Raw genomic sequence first — 12,000 nt, forward strand, 5'->3', positions numbered from 1 at the left:
GAGACTGAGAACTTCCTTGCAGGAGGGGGAAAAAAAAATCACACTACTTAACAGGAATTCCTCAGTTCCTAAGAGCCTTCTTCTCTACCTCAGAATTAAAAGTCAGCACCTCACTCCACTCTCAGCATAACTAACCCTCGGACTAAAATATGTACTAGATTATTATAAAGGTGACTGGTAATACTGAAAAGCAATTATAAAATTCCCCTTTAAATAATTTGTAAGAAAAAGTGATGTTTTAAATATCCTGAACATGAAAACAGGAAAATGAAAATCTGGGCTAATACCAATTATGCATATGTTTTAAAAGATTGTTTCACATATATATATATATATATATATACATATATATATATATAGTGTGTGTGTGTATGTGTAACTAATAAGTAATCAGTTAATTAAAATGTGCTTGATCAACTCTACTTCCTGTCTCAAATAATTCCTCCTCAATTTAAATCTTCTGTGTCTCTCGAGTTCAAAACATAATTTTTTAAAACTTGGAATTCATTATCAAAGAGCTTGTGTTAGCTCGTTTCCTAGCCTTTTTGTTTTTTTCTCAAACTTTCCTGACTGCATTTGACTTGACAAGATTCTGTGCCTGCTTCCCCCCTCACCCCCACCCCACCGAATGTATCATGGCATTTCTCATAGAGGAATTCCACTGGTAATTGCAAGAGCACTGAGTGAGTGGCTCAGGGGAGGGAGTAAAGGTGAAAGGATCTGAAAGCCCCGGGCCATACTTCTCTCCTCCACAGGGTATCACTCAGATGGCCAGACGCTAAAACACAACTATTTCATTTGAGAAGTTGTCCAGTGTTATAAATATATCGTTATTCAATGTGGAGATCTTGGAAGTCATCCAAACAATCAATAAAACATTTAAATTGCTTTGTTTCCAGATAGCTGTCTGTACTTAACAGGTTAAGGGGCACAGTGAAGACAATAGACACCAGTTCCATAAACGATGCAACTATTGCAGGCCAATTACTTTAAACATGATACATGGCCGGGTAGTGGTGGCGCACACCTTTAATCCCAGCACTCGGGAGGCAGAGGCAGGCGGATTTCTGAGTTCGAGGCCAGCCTGGTCTACAAAGTGAGTTCTAGGACAGCCAGGGCTACACAGAGAAACCCTGTCTCGAAAAACCAAAAAAAAAAAAAAAAAAAAAAGATAAAGGTACTTACTGTTGACTACGGACTTTTATATGCACGATGCACTTTGTTCCATGGTCTGTGTTATAGCCCTTTAATCCTTCATTTAAAACTGGGATAACTTTCAAAACAAACTTTCTGACATGCTTGAATGAGACTTATAGACACGGGACATTCAAATATAGAAAGAGTAACATGTATGGTGAGAATATAGCAGGAAACTCCATTAGTACTTTGGCACTGAATTACCTCTAAGCTTACAAGCAGCCAAGCATAGATAGAAATAAGAGGACCCATAAAGCTCCCCTTTCTTGTTCAGAAAAGAAAACAAAAATACCAATGTATCTAGGAAATCAGTTTTCTAGTACTGAATCCTGAGCAGCTTATTTTATCATTGTGTTTCAGTTTGTTCCCATCACCATAACAAAAACAACTATCATGGTCAACTTATGAAGATGAAAAGGTTATTTTGGTTCAGTTTTGAAGGTCTTAGTCAACAGTCGAGTGGCCCTCTTGTTTTTGACCCCATGGTGAGTCAGTACATCACAGCCGAGTGAAATCACTCACGAGGAGGAAGGACCAGGGTCCCATGGTCCCCTCAAGGGCACATCTAGAATGACTTCTTATGAGGCTTGCTTCTTAAAGGTCCCACTAAGTTAACAATAGCAGCACTGTGGGAGCCCAGCCTTTAACACATGGGCTTTTGGGAGATTGTCAAGATTTGGGCAACGTTGAAGATAATTTGTGTTTTATGAGGGATATAAAGAAGTCTAACACATGGCAGTTTCATGTTTGACAATAAGAAGAAAAATTTAAATTATTTATGTTTTTTTCTTTTTGGATCTTCAAGACAGGGTTTCAAGTCAGGTGACTGTTCTAGAAGCCACTCTGTAGACCACACTGGCCCTGATGCAGGGTCATCCTGTCTCTGTATTCCAGGGTTAAAGTCGTGCACCACCACGCCCAGCTCAGAAGCAAATATTTTTAAGATATTTAGTAAAATAATTAAACAAATATTACATCATAATCAGTAACTTGTCTAAGTAGGTATTGTAATTGAAGCTGTCTGTGTGGCTTTGGACTTACTGAATATAGGAAAGTTCAGAACCTACCCCATGCAGGATCCAGCCTTTGTTAAAGTAGATGGACACTTCTGAGCAGAGTGTCACTTGAGCCCCAGTAACCATGAACAACTTGAGAAAGTTGGGGGAGGTTAGGGGTGGAGAGAGGGCATGGAGAGGACTTAAGTGGAAATTGACCCGCCATGTTTTCCTTCTCTAGTACTTCGGAAGTGTTGTGGAAATCGTCAACAGTCACCAGCACAACCCCCTGGTTCTTATTGACAGTCAGAATAACACGAAAGATTCCACGAGACTGAAATATGCTGTGAAGGTTTCATAACGATACCACGGTTCCAGACATGTTCTCTGTTTCTTCTTTTGAGAAAACATCATATTCTGGCTATGACTCATCAGCAGTAAGAGAGAAAAGATGAATGAAGCCACTGAGGCTTCGTGAATGAATGAATCTACTCCTTCCTAGGGCGTTCACACGAGCTTTTCTATCGCCTGACCTGACGAAGTCATAGGTGGGGAGGTTCGGTTATTATGATACTAATATTGTCCAAATAAATGTATTTAAAAGCAATAGGTGTGATGCATTTTTAGTGATACAAGAAAGCAATACTGTGTTTTTAAACTAAGAAAAATTATACTCTTGCATTGGACAAAGCTGCTGGGAATTTAGCCCTTCGAGGCAGCCAGTGAGTGTACCTGGATGTGGTGAGGCTGTCTGCTGCTGATGCTTGACAGTTATGTCTTAGTTAAAGTGTTTGTCTTTCTTTTTGAGGGGAAAAAAAAGAGAGAAAACAGTGTCTTACTGTATAGCTCTGGCTGTCCTGGAACGCACTATGTACACAAGACTGGCCTTGAACTCAGAGATCTATCTGCCTCTCCCTCTCAAGTGCTGGGATTAGAGGCAGGCACCACCATGCCCAGCTTTAGTTGAACTTACAATGTGTAGATTAAAGTGTTAAAGGTAATGAAGGAGTGGCAGATAAAGCAGGGGTACGGGATGTGGGTGGAACAGATCTTCCTCTGTGGCTTTCGTCCACAGGAGAAGGATGCAGGAATGAACTTTCTAGTTCTTCTGCCAGACTGTGCTGTTAGCTTTGCCTATTGGAAATAATCATTCTCTCTTTGAGCTGAGTGTCTATTAGATGGAAGCCTAACTTGGTATGAGTTTGGAAATGAGATGGTAGATCAAATGGAAAAACCAGATGCTAGGAAAAATACTCCGGAAAACACAGCAGGCAAATAGGTATTGATGAACACAAAGGATTCCTTAAGGTTTTTTTTTTTTTTTTTTTCTGTTACTGCAATATAACATCAAATCTAAGGCAACTTACAGAGAAAAGAGTTTTATTTGGTGTATAGTTCTGAAGAAACAAGAGTCCACCATGGCAGTGGACAACAGGCATGACAGCTGGAACAGGGGGCCAAGAGCTCATGCCTCAATCACACATTGAAGCAGACTGAAAGTAACTGAGGTTTTTCCCTCTCTCAAAGCCACTCCCTCCCCGAACCTACATTTCACACCAAAAACCTCCCCAAACAGATCTACCAGCTGAGGACCAAGTGTTTGGATGCCCAGACTATGGAGGACATATCTCATTTAAACAAAGTACTATCGTGAACAGCCTTGCACAAGGTCTTACTTAGCTCAGGCCAGAAATGTAGTCTAGATGGGGTTAAAATGATATGCATCAAATTAGGTCAAATGAGAACACACTTGATCACTGGATAAGATGGTAGCCTCAATGTATTTTCTAAAAGCCAGATAGCAATGCCCAAGACTATGGCTCGAGCAACTCACAGACTCTCTTGTAAACAGAATGACATGTTTCTAAGCGTCAGTTTCGTGACAACTAAACTATGGGTTGAATTATGTCGAAAGACTTTGCAGATAAAGTCAGGTTGATATGGAGTCAATAAGTTGGTGCTACTCAGGCGACCTGTTCATTAGGAAGAAAAAAGTGTGAGTAGAGACGCAGTCACGCACAGAGGAAAGGCTGTGAGGAGGAGTCAGGAGAGAACACCATGTGAAGACAGAGGACTGGGAACCTGTACCCATCAATCAAAGACTACCAAGGATGGCTGTCAAGCCAACAAAAGCCAGGCAAAGACAAGGACAGATTTCCCTGCAGGGCTTAGACGAAACACAGACCTCTTTATACCTTGATTTCAGACTTCCAACATCTAGAACTGAGGTAGTCAATAAGTCTCCTTTAGGCCATTCGGATTGTGGTGGCATTTTTAACAGCCCCATGAAATGAATACAATTCATAGACACTTTTTTTTTTTAACAGTTAAATCTTTTTTTTTAATTTTTAATATCTTTTATTACATATTTTCCTCAATTACATTTCCAATGCTATCCCAAAAGTCCCCCATAGCGCCCCCCACTTCCCTACCCACCCATTCCCATTCTTTTGGCCCTGGCATTCCCCTATATTGGGGCATATAAAGTTTGCAAGTCCAATGGGCCTCTCTTTCCAGTGATGGCCGAATAGGCCATCTTTCGATACATATGCAGCTAGAGACAAGAGCTCCGGGGTACTGGTTAGTTCATCATGTTGTTCCAACTATAGGGTTGCAGATCCCTTTAGCTCCTTGGGTACTTTCTCTAGCTTCTCCATTGGGAGCCCTGTGATCCATCCGATAGCTGACTGTGAGCATCCACTCCTGTGTTTGCTAGGCCCCTGCATAGTCTCACAAGAGACAGCTATCTTTGGGTAACAGTTAAATCTTATTGTATGTACATAGAAGTTTGAAATTTTGTACTATAGGAAGTGTTTTCCCTTTTACAGAAACTGGAGTTTATGAAAAAATGGAATTGCTTAGAATGTACTAACCAGAAGGAGCAATTTCCAATAAAGACAGTCCTTTGCGCTCTTGCCTCTTGATCTCTGTGACCCTTGCTCAAAACAGCCTCTTTTGTTCTGTCCTCAGCTGTCCCCCTTCAGGTAGCACAGTCCAACAAAATGAAGAGTTATAGCTTGTAAAAAACAAAAACAACAACAACAAACAAATAAAAACTACAACTCCATAGTACTTTAATACTCAGCACGGCTGTGGTGGGTTTCTTGGAACAAAAGCTGGGATTCATAAGCCACTCTCTGCAGAGGCATCCTCTCAATCTCCACTATTAGGAGCAATATCGTACCTAACATACCAACCTTTCTCCATCTCCCAGAAAGAGTCTCTAAGAGGTTAGGTAACCCTAGCTGCTTCTCCAAAGCCTTCCTCTGCAAGTAGAATTCTCAGTAAAGATATGAAAAACCTCCGGGAGATCCCATCAGCTTTGTCTACAACTGTCAATGCTTAGAAAGTGAGTTTTGACAGAGAGCTTTTCCAGCAAGCTAGCTGATGGCACCGGAGAAGAGGGAGTCTGTTCCATAGTGGCTGAAGGCAACACCTCAGGCCCTGTTTTCTGTTTCAAGGATGTCAGAGAGCAGGTTGCAGCTGTGGTGACAGAAGAGCTGCAAGCTTGTGCCAATGGAAAGCAGAGGTGGGGGAGTCTGGGCCAGTGGCTGTCAGGAGCCTGCCCTGTGCTGAATGAACCAGCCACAGCAGAACTTTCATGATTCTGAACTCTGAGAGCTAAACTACTTTATAGCAATGGGAGCAGGTTTGCCTAAGAATAGTATAGACTGATGTGGAGCAAAACTAGACATAGGTGAGGCATGCTTTTAGAACTGGACTGAATTCAAAATGACTTTCAGGTGGTGCATAACTCAATCTCTACTTCTAGGTGAGGTTGCATGGCAAAAATGTAAAGGTTTGCTCCCTGAAGTTTAGCTACAGTGAATGTGTCTGGCAGCACAAGGTGAGAAAGTGTTGGCCGCAGAGCTAGGCAGTTTACGATCTGTTGCTTACTGGTATGCTGTTGTGTTCTCTTCACCCTGTTAGGATCAGTTTTTACATTTACACTCTTGAACATTACACTCTTGTAATTACTCAGTGAAATTACTTCTTTCTAGTAATGACACAGGAATGAACAAAGCTACTTTTTTTTTAAATACACATACAACTTGGCCTGTTAAATATTACTCTTAGCCACCTAGCTAAAATATCATTTGCAGAGATTAAAAACTGATCTGTGTGGGGGCTGGAGAGACGGCTCAGTGGTTAAGAGCACTGACTGTTCTTTCAAAGGTCCTGAGTTCAAATCCCAGCAACCACATGGTGGCTCACAACCATCCGTAATGAGATAGGACGCCCTCTTCTGGAGTGTCTGAGGACAGCTACAGTGTACTTGCATATAATAAATAAATAAATCTTTAAAAAAACCTGATCTGTGAACAACTTTCAAAAATATCTGCTTAAAACTGCTTGTGTACATTTATTTTGATTCCATGTCAGGAAGGTACCTAAGATTTTTCTCTGTATCTGTGGGTTTTACATTTTTTTTTTTTTTTTTTTTAGAAGCTACGAAGTTTGCAGGTGGTTCATGTCTTTAATCCCAGCACTTGGGAGGCAGAGGCAGACAGATTTCTAAGTTCGAGGCCAGTCTGGTCTACAGAGTGAGTTCCAGGACAGCCAGGGTTATGCAGAGAAACCCTGTCTCGAACTCCTACCCTCAGCTCCCCCCCCCCCCCGCCCCAAAGAAGCTACAAAATTAGCCATTCTCTTTCCCAAGAAGAAAAATACATTTAATTACAATCACCAAAACCTATCAGTTTTCTCGAGATTCCTGCACCCCTTTTGTATGGACAAAACCCCCAAAGATCTAAGGCTTTAGGACTGTGATTCATATCCTTCTTAAATTTTAATAAATCAAAATGACTGAAATACTATACACTAAAGACCTGAACATCATTTCTCCAGAGTGAGAAGCAGGTACTGATGGGAGTTAGAATAAGGGCTCTTCAGTGATGCATCAAATGGTAATCCCAGCTTCTGTGGCCACAGACTGTATGAATTTGGCATGCCACGCAGCAAATGGAGATGGTAATGCAATTTATCTTACAGGATTGTTCAAAGAGTGTATTAAAATTGTAAAACATTCAGGAGTGTGGATTACCACTGATACAACTAGCCAATAGTCCCTGAGCCTACTGTTCCAGGTGGTATATATATGTCAGGCCCAGGAAGGGTGGTGATAAATCATCTTACAGCTTTGGAAGCACCCAAATAACTTCCTGGATATTTCAGTTCAATGTTCTCACCTTATAAAAGCATCAAACGGGATTTTAAATCTAGGAATGACTGCTTTTAAAAGTATATCCTCAGGCAGGTGAGATGGCTCAGTGGTTAAAAGCACTGACTGCTCTTCCGGAGGTTATGAGTTCAAATCTCAGCAGCCACATGCTGGCTCACAACCACCCATAATGAGAAACAAACAAACAAACAAACAAACAACCTATGGGCCGGAGCGAACAGGACTGGAGCAAGAGGGGAAAGGGAAGGGGAGAAAAAAGGATATCCTCTAATAAGACAAACTTCGAAGGGGAAAATGTAAGTAAAATACAAATACTAATAAACACTTGTTACCCCAATTGCAGTGTCTCATCCTTTACCCCCACCCCCCCCGAAAGTTTTTTTTTTAATCTTACCATTTCCCCCTTTTTACTCATAAGTAGGCCATTTAGATCGAAATCCTGCTGCTCTATATTCTCCAACAAGTTATTCAACAAGCTTGTTGTTTCTTTGGCTTTGAAGGTTTCTATGATGGTATCAAAATCCCTGAAACAAAGTCAGTTCTCAAAATGCGGGGCCATCATAGAGAAAGGTCCAAGCAACCCAGGGGAAGTCTTGAGTAAAGGATACAATTCAAAGGCTCTCACCAATAACATCCTGTGGGGAGACAGAGCTTTAAACAGCAGTCGTGAAGAGGGGCCAATAAAAAGGAGGTGGGAAGGGCTGAGGAATTACACCAAGGGAGTTAGCGACTACATGTGGAAGGCAGAGGTGAGAGCCACTGCCTGTGGACTCCCATGTTTCAAACATGGATGATTTAAAGAATGAAGTTCTCTGATGATGGGAGAAATGTCTCCTTCAGAGGTGACTCATTCAACATTCTAAGACACACAGTACTGGTCTGAGAAAGATTAAGAAGACTCTCTCTTTCTCTTTCTTTTCTGTGGAATCAAGGCACACAAAGAGCTGTTTGAATGTTAACATAAATATTGGTAGGGTAACATGTTTTTACTTTTCACGATGGCATCAAGGCGTAGTGTTTTCTGAAGAATTTGTTGTTTTCTGACAGTAAAGGAATGTAGCTGTGAATGAAAAAGCTGGAGGCAGCCCGCCACTGGATGAAGCCTTTGCTGTGCTGAGGCTCCACACTAGTGGGTCAGTATCAAAGAGAGGCGTAGAGGAAAGTTGTATAGAGAAAGGCACTCCAGGCCTTCAAAGTCACACAATACTCTTGAGGCTCATTTATATAGTTGTGTGTATCACTAGTGTACGTGAGGATTGATGAATAGTATTTGTTTTGTGGATCAATGTGTTGTTCCATTCAGCTGGGGATTCTGCTTGCCACTAAATGGACTGGTACATGCATGTGTATAGAAGAAGTCATCTTAGTGTGGACATGTTTTTATTTCTCTTTGTTAAGCACACAGGACAGTAAATGTGGGTCCCCTAGAAAGTGTGTGCTTTGCTTTATTAGAAATTGCTAGGATGTTTCCAAAACGGATGTGCCTCAGAACAGGCGATGTGTTCACTTGCTTCACACCCTAGTCAGTACTCGATATTGTTAGTCTTTTTGACTTCAGCCATTCTACTAAGGACTTAATAATATCTCATTGTGAGCATAATTAGCATTTCTTAGTGACTAACGACACTGAGTATCTTTTCATGTGTATGCCTTCATTTATGTAGTTTATTCAAATACTTTGTCTACTTTAATATTTAGTCTTTTGTTTCTTTTCGGTTTCATTTTAAGACAGGGTTTCTCTATGTAGCACTGGCTGTCCTGGAACTCACTTTTGTAGACCAGGTTGGCCTTGATCTCATAGACAGCCACCTGCCTCTGACTTCTGAATGCTGGGATTAAAGGCATGTGCCACCACTGCCTGGCAATATTGAGTCTTATTTATTTTATTTACTTATTTATTGTCAAAGGGTTTACTATGTCATCCTGGCTGTATTGAGTTTTATCTATCTACCTACCTATCTATCTATCTATCTATCTATCTATCTAATCTATCTATCTATCCAAAGAGGAAGGGTCTCACTATGTCATCCTGGCGGACCTGAAAGTTTCTGTATGGATCAAGCTGGCCTCAAACTCATAGAAATCCACCTGCCTCTGTCTTCCAAGGGCTGGGATTCCATGCCCTGTTCAATATTCACTTGCTCTTAATGCCATGAATATCTCGTATTTTCCAGATAAGTACCTTGACAGATGTATATTCTATGCATATTTTATTTTGCCTTCTTATAGTAAACGTGAGGTCATTGTAAAACACCTGATTCATAATGCTGAATTTGATTTACTAATATAGCATTAAGGATTTTTGCATGAATGTTCATAAAGACACTGGTTTTCTTCAAGTTTGTTTTGTTTTGTTTTGAGATAGGGTTTCTCTGTGTGACCCTGGCTGTCCTAGAACTCATTCTGTAGATCAGGCTGAACTCACAGAGATCCCAAATGCTGGGATTAGAGTGAGCCACCACTGCCAGCTCCTTCAAGATTTTTTTTTATCAGTGTTAACGTTAAATCCATCGATTAGACAAGAAAAAGTTCCTCTCTCTGTTTTCTAGCAATTTCTGTAATACCGAGGAATCTGTTGCTACTGATACTATTTCTCACTAACCAGCAGAGCCATCTGGCCTGAGGCTTGTGTGTTGTGAATAACAAGCTCAGTTTGTGTGTGTGTTGCTAATGTGTGCTTTTTAAGTAGTTATCTATATCAAGTGGGATATAAAAAGTTGATGATATTCTAATACAATTTTAAAAAATGTGTAGTAATATCCCCCTTTGTTCCTGGACAGGCACACTGTCATGACTGAAGCATGTGGTGGGAAAAAGCTGGAGAAGGGTGGATGCCTATTCTCTTTCAAGTCTCTTCTCCCCAGTGACCTGATTTCCTTCTGCAATCCCTAAACAAACCATCACCACCCAGCAGAGCCAGAGTTGCTGATAGACCCTTCAGCACATGGCCTTGAAGGGAAAATCCCAGATCCAAACCATACCACAGTCTTTCAGGCTGAAAGGGACAATGAAAAGAAGTAAAACCTACCCAAAGGAATGAAAAATGACACACAAGTACACACACACACACACACACACACACACTACAATGTAAATACACTTTTCTTTGTTTTTTCCCCCCTCTCCTGACTTGAGACAACTCGAAAAAGCAAATATAAATCTACAGAGATACACAATTTACTAATGCGTTTTGTAACAAGGATAGTGATTAAGCTGCAGAGAGCAAACATTTTATTACTGAAACTGAAATTAACCTGAATTCAATGACATAGGTCAGGCCTAGAACCTCCTGCATTAAAAAATTCTACATTTTGTGAGAGGGTATTTTTGTTTCTTTGGGTGTCAAATCTAAGAGGCATTTGCCAGGATGAAAATCACAAGATATCGTCCTCTGTTTTTCTTGTTTGACACTTCTTGCTTACATTTAAATGTAGACTTGTGCAGTGACAGATTTTTGCCCTTTACTCCGGACTATGCTTCAGGTTGTAAAGTTTCTAATTTTCAAGTTTGTTGATTCTTTTACCAGACTAAACCTCTTGTTAAGATGCTAGTGTTTGGCCTTGAGTCTAAATATTTCATGGGAGATTTTTAAAAATTATTTATTATCCACATTGGATAAGGAATTATATTTTCCTCAGTTCTTTGGTTTCCTTTAGCTTCTTGAACATACTTATCAATGCTGCTCATCACTTACCTGACACACCTCTCCAAGGTTCTAGTATAGGTTTTCCCATGATCACATTTTTATTTCTGTATTTCATAATTTTTAATTGAAATTGGACATTTTATGTAATGCTTTGTACCTGGACCCTTCTTCCTATCATCTTACACACACACAGACTCAGACACAGACAGACACACAGACAACACATGTCAGATGTGCTACTCTGTAGTGACTTGGCTGAGCTGAATTAGAAGTCTAGTTCGGCCTTGGATGTTACTATTCAAGTCCCCCCAACCCCTGGGTTTTTTAAGTTTGACTTTCACAGGAGTTGCTCTTGAATCTGCATGTTTATAGTGGTCACCCCTCTGCATCTGTGAGGTTTACACTCTTTGTCACTGTACTGGCTAGTTTTGTGTCAACTTGACACAGCTGGAGTTATCACAGAGAAAGGAGCTTCAGTTGAGGAAATGCCTCCATGAGATCCAACTGTAAGGCAGTTTCTCAATTAGTGATCAAGGGGGAAAGGCCCCTTGTGGGTGAAACCATCTCTGGGCTGGTAGTCTTGGTTCTATAAGAGAGCAGGCTGAGCAAGCCAGGGGAAGCAAGCCAGTAAAGAACATTCCTCCATGGCCTCTGCATCAGCTCCTGCTCCCTGACCTGAGTTCCAGTCCTGACTTCCTTGGTGATGAACAGCAGTATGGAAGTATAAGCCGAATAAACCCTTTCCTCCCCAACTTGCTTCTTGGTCATGTTTGTGCAGGAATAGAAACCCTAAGACAGTCACAAAACCCATGTGTCCTTAAGACAGCTCTCACTGCTTAGGGAGTTTACAGCTTTGCCTAAGTTCATCCAGAAACTTGCAAGTCAGAATCCCTCTGGTCACTCCTTCGAGGTTATAGCCTGCATGTGAACTAACTGGCTTTCTTCAGGTGGTCACTTCCTCAGATCCTATCCTTAAAACT

At 40.9% G+C, this 12,000-nt stretch overlaps 1 protein-coding gene across 1 annotated transcript in view; it reads left to right on the forward strand.

The window, feature by feature from the left end:
- The window catches only part of Blnk (B cell linker), a 65,108-nt gene extending 62,315 nt beyond the window's left edge, over positions 1 to 2,793 (forward strand). The window contains exon 17 of the mRNA XM_021152187.2: positions 2,434 to 2,793. Within this exon, the coding sequence (XP_021007846.1) occupies positions 2,434 to 2,553 (120 nt within the window). The 3' untranslated portion in view covers positions 2,554 to 2,793. The remainder of the gene's footprint in view (positions 1 to 2,433) is intronic.
- Positions 2,794 to 12,000: the final 9,207 nt, after the last annotated feature.

The sequence above is a fragment of the Mus caroli genome, unplaced genomic scaffold (assembly GCF_978045245.1).
Source record: "Mus caroli unplaced genomic scaffold, Mus_caroli_1 scaffold_20, whole genome shotgun sequence".
NCBI lineage: Eukaryota > Metazoa > Chordata > Mammalia > Rodentia > Muridae > Mus > Mus caroli.